This window comes from Arachis hypogaea, chromosome 4 (genome assembly GCF_003086295.3).
Source record: "Arachis hypogaea cultivar Tifrunner chromosome 4, arahy.Tifrunner.gnm2.J5K5, whole genome shotgun sequence".
Lineage (NCBI taxonomy): Eukaryota > Viridiplantae > Streptophyta > Magnoliopsida > Fabales > Fabaceae > Arachis > Arachis hypogaea.
Genome location: NC_092039.1, coordinates 21,837,309 through 21,852,907, shown reverse-complemented (window position 1 = coordinate 21,852,907; position 15,599 = coordinate 21,837,309). Strand labels below are relative to the sequence as shown.

The 15,599-nt window shown below is 32.8% G+C and overlaps 1 protein-coding gene across 1 annotated transcript; it reads left to right on the top strand.

Annotated features, from left to right (window-relative positions):
- The first annotated feature begins 3,858 nt into the window (after nt 1-3,858).
- On the top strand, nt 3,859-10,163 carry LOC112796503 (choline-phosphate cytidylyltransferase 1). The gene is made up of 8 exons (XM_025838973.3): nt 3,859-4,456; nt 4,980-5,093; nt 5,856-5,951; nt 6,757-6,799; nt 7,065-7,220; nt 7,345-7,425; nt 9,581-9,682; nt 9,824-10,163. Exons 1-8 carry the CDS (start codon nt 4,338-4,340, stop codon nt 9,959-9,961), a joined length of 849 nt encoding a protein of 282 aa, XP_025694758.1. The 5' UTR covers nt 3,859-4,337; the 3' UTR covers nt 9,962-10,163.
- Nucleotides 10,164-15,599: the final 5,436 nt, after the last annotated feature.

The window sequence follows — 15,599 nt, the reverse complement described above, 5'->3', positions numbered from 1 at the left end:
AATATCACTGAATTACTGTTTCATTAATCTTTTATACATTTCACCCTTACATTATCTCACTTCACAAAATCAAAATTCGAGTTGAATTGAATCTAATCCTGAATATCAATTTAGGTGTATTAACACAATTCATTCCATATACAAGCACCTTATCCTCCAAGGTCATTATTACCTAATTGTTATAGATTGTAGATTAATAACACTCTCCTTAAACCTTTTTATCTTAAGTTTTTTAAAGTAAAAGCTCAACACAATAAAATGGAGCGTACAGAGCTAAACAAACCCCACAACTCTACCAAAAAATGGACAAAAAAATGAACACACACCAAGCCAAGTCCCCATGTCATCTTTAGCATAGCCATCGACAACAAAAGGGATCGACACCTGCTCACTCGTTAACGCTAGTCACAGTCATGTTGATTATCTCTTCAACACCTTTACTTTTATTCTGAAAAATCCTCGTGTTTCTTTCCAACCAAACGTTCCATACGATAGCACAAAGCACCTTATCCTATGCTTGCGATTCTCCTTTTTTTTCGGTTCCTCTGTCCAACTTAAAAAATGTCGAACCCGGACACGACCATTGACAGCCAAAACTCGATATCCAAGCACTCCACACCTGCCAAGCAAATGCACAGCCTAGAAACAAGTGATGTACGTATTCCAAATCGTTATTACACAAAACACAGACATTATTTTCCGGCCTAATAATTCCAAGCCGGCTTAGCCTCTCCTTTATATTCACCCTATCTGTCAAAACAAACCAAACAAAGAGCTCCACTCTTGGTGGAACTAAACCTTTCCAAATGATTATAGTAAAACAGTAGCTGATTATCTCCTTCAAAAGTATTTCTTCCTGCATCACCTGCACAAATAAGTTAATAAAAAAATACTTTGCCTATCTCAAATTATTTTATCAATTATTGGTTTTATTGATGAAACTCTTGCTGAGTTTCTGAATGTTATATCATAAAATTATTCGGTGCTAGTACATACGACTATACGAGGCAATATAGTCACTACCAAAAATCTTCAATATCTTTCTTTTTTATAATATTTTCCCCTCTACTTTTCGCTGTCAAATTATTCTTTGAAAAGGATAAGAAGTTCACATAGATGATGAAGTAGCCGGGTAGTTATAGTAGTCATTATTATGTAACAATCAAAGTAGATAGGAGTTAGGTGTGAATGAAGTGTAAAACAATAAATGTGAGAAATAAAGCTTTAAGAGTAGATTGAAAGTGCAATAAATGGATAGTAAGAAAACCCTTCAATAAGTTCAATCATCACTTGTTCTTTTTTGAACTAGGGAGAATTTCTTCATTGCTAAAAGTGGAATATTAGTGGACAACTAGATTTTTTTTTCATCAGAATTTTATTGTTAGAATGAGAAGGTATTGTCTTTAATCTTTTGATGAATATAACTATATAAGTAAATTCCATCACTTTCTATTATTCAATCATACCATAAATTTACAACAAAAATCGTATTGTTTTTTCTCTGCTTCCGTTTGCTTCATCTTGGCCATCTAACAGAATTTAGAGTAAATATTCAAATTATTTTTAAAAAATTCTAAATCAAATATTTTTATTATTTTAAGAGTCTTTAATATGGATTAGCTTTTTCCAAGAAATTTAGTTTGTCTTATGATAATATTTTTAAAAATTTAATTATTTTATAATAAAATTTATTAAAAATTTTATTTAAAGCAATAAAAAACAAATTTGTGAACAATAATTTTTAAAGCAAAAATATTTGGTAAACAAAAAGCAAGTTCTGACTTTTTTTTGTCTACCTAACATTGTCGTTTTTAAAATTTTTAAAATAACAAAAACTTGTTAAAACCCAAAATATTTAATAAAGATATTGTTATAAAGTAATTTAAGTATTTGGTCCAAAATTTATTTATTTGATTTTTCATCATATCTTTTAAATTAATAAAATAAGAATTAATTTATTGTAAATCGAAATTTAATCTAAAAATTTATGATTAGTTAATAAATTATTACATGTATAAGATGAGATTCAAATCTTTGACACATTTAAACCGATTGAAAAACTAATTATTAGGGGGGCCTGCTACACATACAAGTAAAAAGGCCGTACAAGTTTTACAAGTTATCAGCCCAAACTTCATTAACACGCGCATTAACTCACTTTGAATGGAGCGTAACTACACGCGCCCCACTCAAACGGTTTCTCTTCGTCTTCTTCTTCTTCTTCTTCTCTTCTTCTTCTTCTTCACCTTCGTCTTCTTCCTCTTCCTCTTCCTCTTCCTCTTCCTCTTCCTCTTCCTCTTCCTCTTCCTCTTCTTCTTCTTCTTCTTCTTCTTCTTCTTCTTCTTCTTCTTCTTCTTCTTCTTCTTCGATTTTCATGGTTTCTGAAATTCTTCTTATTCTTCTTGCTGCACGTTCTTCTTCCTCTTACTCTTCTTCTTCTCCTTTTCTTTCGTTTCTGCACGTTCTTCTTCCTCGTTTTCCTCCTCTTCTTATTCTTCTTCTTCATTTACGTCTTTTCTCTCTGTTTTCTCGTTTTTTTTCGATTTTTCATGGTAAAATCGTTTTTGAAGAAGAAGAAGCAGCAGAAGATGAGGAGGAGAAAGAGAAAGAGTTCTGAATTATGCATGTACTTCAACGAATTTTGGGTGTATTTTCTTAAATCCTTTGGGTGTATTTTCTGTAACCCTTTGGGTGTATTTGAGTGATATCTGATATCTATGGGTGTATCTGACTCATATCTATGGGTGTATCTTACTGATATCTATGGGTGTATTTTTCATTTCAGAAAAAATGGCAAGCATTACAGAAATACACCCAAACGATTACATAAAATACACCCAAGAGATTACAGAAAATACACCCAAACGATTACATAAAATACACCCAAGAGATTACAGAAATACACCCAAACAGTTACAGGAATTCACCCAAACGATTATAGAAATACACCCAAAAGATTACAGAAAATACACCCAAAGGATTTAAAGAAATACACCCAAAATCATGCATAATTCAGAACTCTTTCTCTTTCTCCTCCTCGTCTTCTGCTACTTCTTCTTTTTCAAAAACGATTTCAGAGCTTGATGTCAAAAAACAATAGAAATCGAGAATAACGAAGAAAGAAAACAGAGAGAAAAGCACGTAAATGAAGAAGGAGAAAGAGAAGGAAAGAAACAAAAGAAAAGAAGAAGAAGAAGAGGAAGAGGAAGAAGAACGTGCAGCAATAAGAAGAAGAAGGTACAATGAAAACGTGCCGTAACAGTATGTGGAGAAACTAACGTCAACGACGAAGAACAAACCAGTGAGAAAGGAGGAGAAAAGAACGATCGAAAAAGAAGGAGAAGAAGAAGGGATGTAGTCGTACGTGGAGCAGCGCGTAATTTGATTTTATTGTTTAATGAACTTGTAAAGCATACAAGTCCTAATGGCTTGTATGCAGAGCTTTTCCCAAAGGAATCTAAAGTCGTTGCTTCAAAATTTATTTGTGAACGTATGGAATGCTTATTATTTGCCATCACAATTTAGGGACCCATCAATCGATCATCCATATTTTGCCATTAAAATAGCATGGCATTACATAAAAAATAAAGAAAGCGGTCCATCAATAAGTTAGATAGATACTTGGAGACGTATTATATCATCCACAAAATTAAAAGCATGAAAAAATGAAATATGTATACTAAATTACCAATTAAGCGTTTTTTAAGAATGCATAGAAGATACTCACAAAGCAAACGGATTCGGTCTGAAAACTAGGCCGGCTCACACGGGATTTATACGGATTTCAACGAAATTGACTACGGTTTGACCAAGTAGATTGTATGTCCCATTTAAATGCAAAAATAATCTAGAATAGACAAGTTTACGTTTACCTGTTCTCAATTCAACCGGCTATATGAAATGGTTTTGATAAATGCTTGCAAAGAAGAAACGTTGGATCATTTACATAAATAATAGGGTGAAAAATAAACAAACCATAAGTGTACAAATGAGTTTAACATATGATTTTTAGTTTATTTATCATAAATAAGAATAACAAAATTAAAATCTTAAAAGAAATTAGATAAAATTTACGTATAATTTTTTTATATTAAACTGATAATTAAAATTTAATAAATAATAATTTAATTAAATTTATTAAATTATTTTAATAATTTTTAACTATTAAATTCATGTCAGGCCGCATCAGTATTTATTAAATTATTTAATTATTAAGTCATTGCCTGCTTATCAAAATCGTAATTATTTAATTCAGTGTGACCGGTGCCATAAGTAACAGTGAAGTTAGTGCTGCCTGTGCATTCTGCTTCGAGTGTTTGAGCGTTCACCTTTCAGACATGGAAGCCGAAGAGGAATGTGAAATTGGTGATCAGAAAACCGTTCGTGTATACGCTGATGGCATTTACGACCTCTTTCATTTCGGCCATGCCCGTTCTCTCGAGCAAGCCAAAAAACTGTATTACTTTCTTTTCTTTCAATTTTTGTCCACTCTACTTCGCTTTTACTGCTTTTGTTGTAATTAATCATAAATTTTTATCATTTTGAGTCTAATCCCTATGTTAGTTGTTACTGTTTCTTTGGGCTTTTTGGAGGTTTAAAATTCAGTAATACCGCTCAAGTTTCACTGGTTTTTTGCGGGTTTTTTATTAGTTATTTTTTATTATCTTTTCCTCTTATAATTGAGGTTTGTATAACATGTTGAATATAGATGGTGGATTTGATGGGAGATAGTTTGATAGAAAAATTATGAATAAACTTATGGAAAGAGATTTAAGTATAAAAGGACTGATTCATGACAAGGTGCAATGTCGTTTGATCCATGTAGCCGACGTGAAGTAGTGGGATCATGCTTTGTTGTTTGTTGTTGTTTGGCTTTTGGGTATTTGCAAATTGTTGTGTGTTTGTTGTTGCTTGAATGAAGTGCTTGATGTTATTGCAACTGTTTTTTGCCTTTTTTTTTTCTTCCTTGTTAATTGAAGGTTTCCAAACACATATCTGCTTGTTGGATGCTGCAATGATGAGATCACACACAAGTATAAGGGAAAAACTGTTATGACTGACAAGGAACGCTATGAATCTCTTCGCCACTGCAGGTTCTCTTGTCTTTGCTAGATAGTTTATATTGATATTGATATTGCTCTCCTTTTATTGTACGCTGCTCTGATAAATCTTCTATTTCGTGTTTTATTTATTTATCACAAAGGAAAAATAATTGTAGTTGCATCAAGTCTGGAAAGGTTTTGGGAATGAAGTTTGATGACTTGGATTTGAAATTCACCTTTTTTTTTAACTCTCATTATACTCTTTTGGGCAACTAATTTTGTGGCTTTTGACCATGATGCTTCTGTAGATTAATTTCCAGAAATAGCAACATGAATGATGATAGATAATGAAACTATGAAAGATACATGTAAGAATAGTTTAGGGCAACTCATTCATGAGTGTCATTTTGTTTCCATTTTTAGAGCTAGTGGTTTTTTATTCAAGTAACTGGCTAACTGAGTAAAATTATACCAAGTTCTGATGCAAAGTTCATAGCTGATTTCGGATACTAAGTTCCCTCTGAGCTGCGCTGACTAAAGTACTAGTTTTTGGCATCCTCATTTTATTGTAGATATCTATGGAGGTCTACCATCCATGTTATTATTTTGGTTGGTTCTTTTTTGATGGGAGATTTTCATTTGCTTTTGTTGCTTCCTAAAGCCCAACTAGTCCTCGGAATCAATCAAATGAAAATAACTCAGTACATCTGTTTGGCTTATTTGAGTTGTTTTTAAATTTTCAAACTTGCCTAATTGCTTTATTAGTGGTGTTAGTATTTAGGATGTGACGCAGTTGAGTCGTCATTGCTACAGGTGGGTTGATGAAGTTATACCAGATGCGCCATGGGTAATCACACAGGAATTCATTGACAAGCATCAAATTGACTATGTGGCTCATGATTCTCTTCCGTAAGGTTAACCTGCCCCAGGCTAAGTGTTTTCCTTTGTATTTGTTCACTCTTCAAAGTTGGTAACTTCTTGATGAAAAGTTATCAACTCCCTCATAGAGTAAGTTTACACTTTACATTGAATAGACCCTGAGATATACTCGCAGGTGGGCTATCTGAAAAATTTATGGTTATTAACTAGGATGCATGCACGATACTTGAGACATACAACACAGATTGGAGAGCATTGCTGTGCATTTAATATAAGAAGCATTGAGATAACATGCTATGAGTTATGACTATTGAATGCCATATCCTAAACATCAAAACTCAAATCTTTAACATAGTGTTTGGGACTGGAATACAAAGTTTCATTGCTTATATTTCATTTTATTTGAAGATATAACTGTCTAGAAGGAAAAAGATGTGCTGTATTCTATTATTCTTTCAAAAGGCTTATAAAAAGTATGAAAATGGGATGATATGGGAAGGAGAAGATTGTCTGTGGGTTACTAAAGTGGAAAAGGAGGAATGCTCTGTGCATTGGTTACTTTTATATGGCTGCACATAGCTAATCGACCATTAGAGCGTATGTCGGTCTAAAATTTCTAAAATTTAGATATTAGTTATAATATTATTCTTACTGTTATTAGCACTATTTATTCTCTATTCTCTTGGATTTTTTTGAGAGGTGCTTTTGTCTCTGTGACAGCATCCTTGCGTTATTAATCTTAACCATATTATACATGATATTTTGCCAAAATATAATTTTAAAAATGTTTTCAAATACGTTAACACTTCCTTTTCTTCTTTAATGTAAAATTTAGTTATGCTGATACAAGTGGAGCTGGAAAGGATGTCTATGAATATGTAAGAACTGAATGTTCTTCTTCCCTCCCCCCTCTTCTCTCTCCTATTGCTATCTCATTGACATTTACTTGGTGTCACGAATGGGTCATCGTTGTTGTTCACAATTGACTATTTGAATCTTTCATCCACTTTTATGCCATTATTTTTTCTCTATATATTTCTGGCGGAACTATAACATGGTCAAATTTTGTTTTATATTTTTTCCCAGTCACGTATTGATCTTCAGCTTCCATCGATGATCTTATGTGTATTGTTTCCTAAATAGGTTAAGTCTATTGGAAAGTTTAAGGAAACAAAGCGGACCGATGGAATTTCTACTTCAGATATCATAATGAGAATAATCAAAGATTATAATCAGTATGTAATGCGTAACTTGGACCGTGGTTATACCAGAAAGGATCTGGGTGTCAGCTATGTCAAGGTTTCTTTGTTTCACACCTTTGTTTTGCAAATTCTCAAGATTTTTGTGTTACCTATCAGTTGCCTCATTAACTTACTTTTGTCGTGGGCGGGCTTATCTGTGTTGCATGATCTGTTATTCACAGGAGAAGAGGTTGAGAATGAACATGGGACTTAAAAAATTGCGTGAGAGAGTGAAGAAGCAGCAAGAGACAGTGGGAAAGAAGGTAACAATGTTGATAATGATCATAGCTATTTGCATCGACTCTATTTACATCAGTAATTGTTTACATGTATTTTATCTTATTTTATCTTGTGTTATTCTTAGTATAACATTAAGCTGTCAGCTTTTCTTAAGTAGATGGTTTATGTTTAAACTTAATGGTTGATGTTATTTTCCTTTTATTTCAATATATGAAGAAATCTAGTGTTTCAATGAAAGTGGGTTGCGGTCATGAAATGCTACTAACTTTTGCATATGAAAAGATGCTTTTAGAACTTGAAATGAATTGTAGTCAACCTTTCAGTGGTGTGAGGCTGTGAGCTGCAGTGAATAGAAAACTGAAAGAAAGGAAATTAGCCATATTTCCTGTTTGGATTGTGATTGGGAAATTATTTGTATTATCAAAAGAACTGCTGAAAAAGATTTAAACCTTTTGCTTCTATAACTCAATGAGTTCTTTATTTGTTACGAATGTTAAGTTTCCTTGTTAATCATAGGCAAACCTGTAGAAGTAAGTTGTAGGCATGTGCTTATTGCGTGGTTCTTAAGTTTTTTCTTGTAATATTTTGGTCATTCATGGTGTTAGGTTAAATTTTGGTTTTAGTTTCAAAAATGATATGTAGTTTTAGTTTTGAACGCCATCTGTAGGAAACAAGGAAGGGTTTAAGTGTTCGGTGTCAAGCTGAACAAATCCTTTAATTCTTTTGCCAACCTACCACCCAAGAAAAAGCATAAAAACTTGAACTGAGTTTCACTGGAAATCCTTCCTTTTAATTTGTGCACTAAAAAACTACTTGTTGACCTGAAATATAAGATCCTGATACAAACCTGGAGTAGTCTGTTAGGAACCATTTTGGGTTAGTAACTTAGTATAGAACTGGAAGGGGAAGACAAATGAGTGTGAGGCAGCAATTAACTCTGTTAAGTAATTGCCAAGTTTTGGTCAGTGAAAGTAGTTAGGAGGCTGTTAGGGAGTGAATGAGATAAATAGGAGAATAGGGAGAGTTTAGTTAGGTAAACAAATATATACACAGGGATAGTGGGAATAGAATTTGTCTGAAAACACAAGGGACAAGGAAAAAAACACATGAAAGAGACAATTTACCGTTTGTTGGAAAGCCACCTGCCACCTTGGAATGTTGCCAGCCATCTGCCAAAGACAAAACTGGAAAACGTTTCTGTCCAGTGTTTGGTCTCCATCCCACCTTTTTGGGAATGCAGAGAATGCAGGAATCTTTGTCCCAAGACACCAGTTGTTGGCTCTGTACCTATTTTCCTAACCAAGTAATTCTTGTGTCTCTATGTCCCTGTATTTCTTTATCTGTTTCTCTAACCAAACACTATTAGGGTGGACAGAAGCTCATATTCTCCTCAGGACTGACTTTCCCAGTTGTATATTTAGGGTTCTTGATACATTGTCAATGATCGTTATTCTGCAATTCTTTTGTGATTGACACTAGTTCTGACACAATCTTAAAGGAGAAAAGAAGCTCAATTTATTAGTCTCTATTTGGAGTTGGATCCCCCCCCCCCCCCTCTTTTCTTTTTTGTTTTTGGGCCTGTTGCTATTACTATAAAATAGTTGGAGTATATGCTTGAGCTAAGTAGCTAATGACGTTAACAATGCATATAAGGAGATACTCTATCTGCTTCATTCTCATTGTAAATTGATATGGCTCAATGATTTATTGTTAAACTTCTTTTGTACATTCTCTGACCCAAGAGAATGTTGTTTCCAGCTGAATGTAGTTGAGACTGTTCTTTATATGGTAAATTGTTTTAGACTGTTGTTCATGTGGTGAAATGTTTGAGACTCTTCTTTTTGTTGCGAATAAGAGAAACCATATATATTGGACCCCAGCATTCTAATTTGAGTTGCACTCACTCACTCTTCTTTCTGTGCCAAGCCGACTAACTCCCTTTCGGTGTTGAATCTGGATCCCACACCCTGTCCAATGGTGGAGGAGAGTGAGTTGACTTGGTTTACAAGGAAGAATGAGTAAAAGGAACATTTCTCTTCTAATTTACATAATTGCTGGATTTTATCCCTAGCCGTCAAAGCAAGTGCACAAGGGGCAGTTTGAAAAATCTCTACGTAGTGTCATTTGCATTTTTTTTACACTGCAAATAAGCAAGACTTTCTCCATTGAACTATTCAGATACAAACAGTAGCGGGAATGAGGCGTACTGAATGGATCGAAAATGCCGATCGATTGGTAGCTGGTTTCCTCGAAATGTTTGAAGAAGGCTGCCACAAAATGGTTAGAACTCTCATAATGCAGCAAATGACCAAATTTTCTGCATGTGATCGATCTTGTTGAGTCCTATGTAGATATCCCATTTTCTAAAATCTTCTGATTTGACTCACTGATTTTATCTGTCATCTGTTTACTCGTAAATAGGGAACAGCAATCAGAGACAGAATTCAAGAAAGATTGAGAGCGCAGCAGATAAAATCTCTTCTTTATGATGAGTGGGAAGAAGATGATGATGATGATGAATTTGGTGATGATGAATCTGCAGAGTACTGCAGTAGTTGAAGTGACAAACAAGCTTTGTGTATTTCCAGATTCAACACCATTCCTTTAATTAAGCTATCCTTTAAGATATATGCAAGATGATCTGGACATAATTTGTCTACTTTAAACATTATTTTTCTCCTTTGTATATAATATGATATGGTATGATTTCATTATCCAAAATGATAGAAAAATAGAGGGACGTGGAAATTATATGATTTAAGATGGGTAGTTAAATGGATAATTTCAATTTTTTTTTTTGGATCGCTGTTATTTACTTGACCCAAAATTGGAGAGAAGAGTTTTGATTTGTGAATCAACCTTTTTGGCATTGCCATCAAGATTGATCACAAACCAAACAAATACAGAAACACAACAAAAGAACGTAAAAGTTTCAACAACTAGAGCAAATCAAACCAACAAACATGAATAATAATTAAAATCTATGATATTTTCTTTTAGAATTTAACTAACATGTGTTCTAAGGGTATATGGTAAGCTTATTATTAGTAAAAATTTTTAAATGTTTTTATTTAATGAATATAAAATAAATACATTAAAAATTTTAAATTTTTTATATTTTCAATAAAAATTTTTATAATTTATAAACTTAACATGTATTCTTAAGACACAAGATAAATAAATCCTTTCTTTTATTAATTCATTAATTATGCTCTATCCAGATGACCTTTTCAATTATTATTTGTGATAAAGAAAAAGTATAATTAAAGAGGAAGACAAGCAGTGAACTAGAAATGATTTAGTGGTGAAGCCTGAAGAGTTTAAATTCAAATTTTACCACTCCCAATGTATCCACAAAAAGGAGAAGAAAACATTGGATGAAAACATTTTATCTAAACAGTTAAAGATTAGTAGTAGCAGGTTATGACTTGAGCTGTCATCATATATGATGGATATTTGAATTTCAGTCTATTTTAAAAAGAAAAATGATTAATTAAATATTATATTAACTTAATATCGCATTCGGAAGAAACATTTCTTAGAAGCAGGGTAATCTCTACTCTTTTAGTTCTAGAAAAAAGGAAATTAGTTTATGGAGGTGTCATGTGTATATTAAATCATTTAGGAAAACAATTATTCTCCACGTACACGCATTTTTCCAAAACATACAAGTCATTTATATTTATGCGCGCACGTTTTTCTTCGTGTTGTTACTGTATGTTCTTCTTTTTTGTTATTTTTTTCTCTCGTTATCGTCGTCACCAACACCACCACCTCCTCCTCCTCCTCTTCTTCTTTTTTCATTGGAATTTCTTCTCATCCTTCTTTTTCCTCTTTCTCCTCCATCATCAGTTATCTCATTGTTCAAGATAATGAATAGTTCAAGTTCAGATTGTCAATTGAACCAAAACGAAATTGATTATTATTTTGAATCCAATCAAGTAGTTGAGGCGTAGTTCGATTCAAGTTAATTTTGTCATTAGTAGTTTATGATTCTGTAGGTGAATAATGTTTCATCGTTGATGGTTTGAATTGAATGTAATGTAAACGTTCTACATTAAAGAAAATATTTTTTTTGTATTTGCAGCAAATTTGGGTATAAGACAAAGATATTTGGGTGTAACACGAAGACATTTGGGTGTATTGTTTAACGATTTTCGGTGTATGTGTGCTGATAAATTCTATATAATTCAAAATTCTTTTTCTTTCTCCTCCTCATCTTCTGTTGCTTCTTTTTCTTCTTTTTCATCATCATCATCATCATTATCTTCTTTTTTTTTTCTTATTCATATTTTTTTTCTTGTTTTATCTTCTCAAGTTTCTTCTTGTTTTACTCTTTTAACAAGAATAAAAACAAAAAAAATCAATCAAAGAAGAAGAAGAAACAGATAATGGTACAAAATTACTTAGAAGAGGATGAACTTATATTTATTCAACTAGAAGAAAGAAAGAAATAAAAAAAAGAAAAAATACAGTATTAGAGGAAACATTTTTCTGTATTTGCAGCAAATTTGGGTGTAACACGAAGAAATTTGAGTGTATTGTTAAAGAATTTTCGGTGTATGTGTGCTCATAAATTCTGCATAATTCAAAACTTTTCCTCTTCCTCCTCCTCATGTTCTGCTGTTTATTCTTCTTTTTTTTCATCATCATCACCATCTTCTTTTTTTCTTCTTCATATTTTCCTTTTTGTTTTACCTTCTCAAGTTTCTTCTTGTTTTACTCTCTCACCAACACCTCGTCCTCCTCCTCCTCCTCCTCCTCCTCCTCCTCCTCCTCCTCCTCCTTTTTTTATTGAAATTTCTTCTCCTCCTTCCTTTTTCTCCTTCTCCTCCATCATCAGTTATCTCGTTGTTGAAAATAATGAATAATTCAAGTTCAGATTATCAATTGAATCAGAACGAAATTGATTATTTTAAATCCAATCAAGTGGCTGAGGTGTGGTTCGATTCTAGTTAATATTTTCGATAGTAGTTTATGATTCTGTAGGTAAATAATGTTGTTTTTGTTTGTGAAAATTATTGTTCATCCTTGATGGTTTGAATTGAATATAATATAAAAGTTCTGTATTAAAAAATATTTTTCTAGTATTTGAGTGTATTGTTTAAGAATTTTTGGTATATGTGTGCTTATAAGTTCTGCATAATTCAAAACTCTTCTTCTCCCTCCTCCTCATCTTCTGCTGCTTCTTCTTCTTCTTTTTCATCATCATCATCATCTTCTTTTTTTTTTATCTTAATCTTTTTTTTTTCTTATTTTATCTTTTCTAGTTTCTTCTTATTTTACTCTTTTAACAAGAATAAAAACAAAAAAATCAAATAAAGAAAAAGAAGAAACACATAATGGTACAAAATTACTTGAAAGAGGATGAACTTACATTCGTTCAACTAAAAGAAAGAAAGAAATAAGAAAAAAAAGAACAAACAAATGCAACATTAGAAGAAACATTTTTCTGTATTTATAGCAAATTTGGGTGTAACACGAAGATATTTGGGTGTATTGTTTAAGAATTTTCAGTGTATGTGTACCGATAAGTTCTACATAATTCAAAACTCTTCCTCTTCCTCCTCCTCATCTTCTGCTGCTTCTTCTTCTTCATCTTCTTATTTCATATTCTCATAATTCTTTTTGGAAGAAAAAAATCAAACAAAGAAAAAAATACATAATGTTGCAAAATCAATAGAAAGAGAAGAAGGAAAAAAATCCAGCAACAACAACAGTAACAAAAAAAAGACGATGAAGATGAAACACGCGAAGAAAAAGGAAGAGAAACGCAAAGAAAAATGAGAAGAAGAAGGAAGAAGAGGAGGAGGAGGAATGCGAAAAAAAAACGACGGTTGTGGTTTTGATCGAGGAAGAAGAAGAAGCTTCTTTCATAATGGTAAGTGAGGCGCTATGGAAACTGTCGAGTAGCGCGCATGTTAACATTTTCGTATGAGTGAGTGTCGTTTTTGTTGGATTTGACCCAACTTATATAATTTATAGACTAAAATGACTTGTATGTGTAACACTTTTGTTAAAAAAAAAGGGCCTATTAATTGGTTCTCATAAAAATGGCATGTTGATTGAAGCAAATAGATTAATTATATCACACAATTAGAATAAAGACAGCAATAGTATTATCCTTTCATCTTTAATGAAGCCTTAAAGAAACAACACTAGCAATGCTCTCAATCAAGTGGGATTGTGGTTTAGCTTTGAGGTAACGCTTTTGTATTCAAAGAGTTGTCTTATCTTGTTTTAGTGGGTGCTGCTTATGATGATTCTGTTTGATTTTATTCAGTTGTAAAATAAAACCAACATTGTAGGTTTTATTGTTTCCTCTTATAACGGCAACAATATCCTAGTTAATTAATCCTCACAAAGTGATGGGACAAATGTGGCTTTATAAACACACTTGAATATGTCGGAAAGAGAATATGCATTGAGAAAGAATGATGCTTGTGTCTTGTATGTTGGACAATTGTGTCTAATTCATCTCAAAGATAAAATCACTCTAAATAAGTATTACATTTGCAGTCTAATTTCTTTGAATAATATCTTTAAACTTAACGAGTAAATTCTTATTTTTCCTAAATATAAAAGAGGTTTCTGGCTGAATTAGAGACATTTCGTGATGTGTTTGCACAAAATTATTTTAGGCAGTTGGAGTATTATTTCAGAAATACCAAATGAATACAAAAAGTAAGACATTAATATTTGTGCATATTTATATATATTTCTTCACCTTTTTTAACAAAATAATTAACCACTAAGATAATTAAATTTAATATAGTATAATATTTTTAACCTATCTCAACAGAATGCGTTGGACTTATTACAATTTTGGTAACAAAAAGTGATGAGTTTGAAAAACTCTAAATTAATATTTGTGATGACTAAACATTATTAAACAATTAATTACAAAATTATTAATTTGATTTTCATTTAACATATGTTAATTAATAATTTTGTGATGCAGATTTTAATTGGACCGAAAATAAAATTCTGGTGCAAGCCCAATTCAGCCTTGGTATTAAAATGATATGATCATTATGGCTGAGACTTTTGGGCCGAAACAAAAGAAAATTAACAAGCCCAACTGTTTTATTATTGGCTCAGCCTTGAGTGTCCAAATGAGTTTGTGGCTGAAGCTAGTTATTATATTGGGCCAGATTAATTTTGTTGCTACCAAGTCCAACATTAATTTTTGTTGAATGCTTCCAAGTTTGGTCCGAAACCAAATTTGAATGAAAGCAAAGGTTGCCTTCAACGGAACCCAATTCAAGCATGTGGTGGAATTTAAAATTTTTAATAAAGTGAATTGAATACATGCATGGGAACTATGAGAGAGAAATTGTGTTTGACAAGATTGATTGCTTAATGCTGCATGCTACTCTAAGGGAAGTAAAAGCAACTTTGTAATGATATTGATTAACACATTCAATTGCTTTTCTTCCAAGTTGCTTATTCTCTCTCATCTCTTTCTCCTTCTTCTTCGGTTATTGTCCAGGAAACAATGGAAGCTAAGCTCAGCTACCAAAAGGAAGAAGAAGTTGCATGCATCAAGACCATCAAGCTAATGATGGCAAGAAAACGTAACAAACTAAAAGTATGCTGTGGCTGAGATGATCACCAAAAAGTGGTAAGATTTGGTGAGGTAATCTCGGATCCTTCATGCCCAAAAATGGAGGATGAAGATTCGGCCAGCAAGCGAGATTCTTGAAGCATGGCTTGTCTTTGATTCTGCTCAACCACCACAGGAAGTAGCTAGAGTGGCGAAGTGATGGTTGAGGCAGAGATTGAAGCAGATAAAGTCATCATCATCATGAAGCATCAAGGGCCAGAAATCCATCTTGGAGAGCAAGCCAAGGATGGAGAGCTTGGATTGATGAAGAGTGATGATCAAGAAAGGACTAGAGGTAATTGCATGTTGGGTTTTTCATGGTTATCTCTTCTCTCTCTATGTGGCCGAACCGGTTCTGTTTCTTGAAGGAGGAAGAAGTTGGTTTGGGTGTTGGCTTCAAGTGTGGAGGCTTCCCTCTTCTTCAAAAAGAGAGAACAGCCACTGTTTGGAGCAAGGAGAAAATTTGAGAGTGCAAGGCACAGTGTTCTCAGAGCTACCTGAGCTAACAGTTTTCTCTTCTCCTTCAATATATTCTGTTTAGTATTTTTCTGTTTAATTTTGTCATGTCTTGAGTCTCATGGAAAAAGGCAA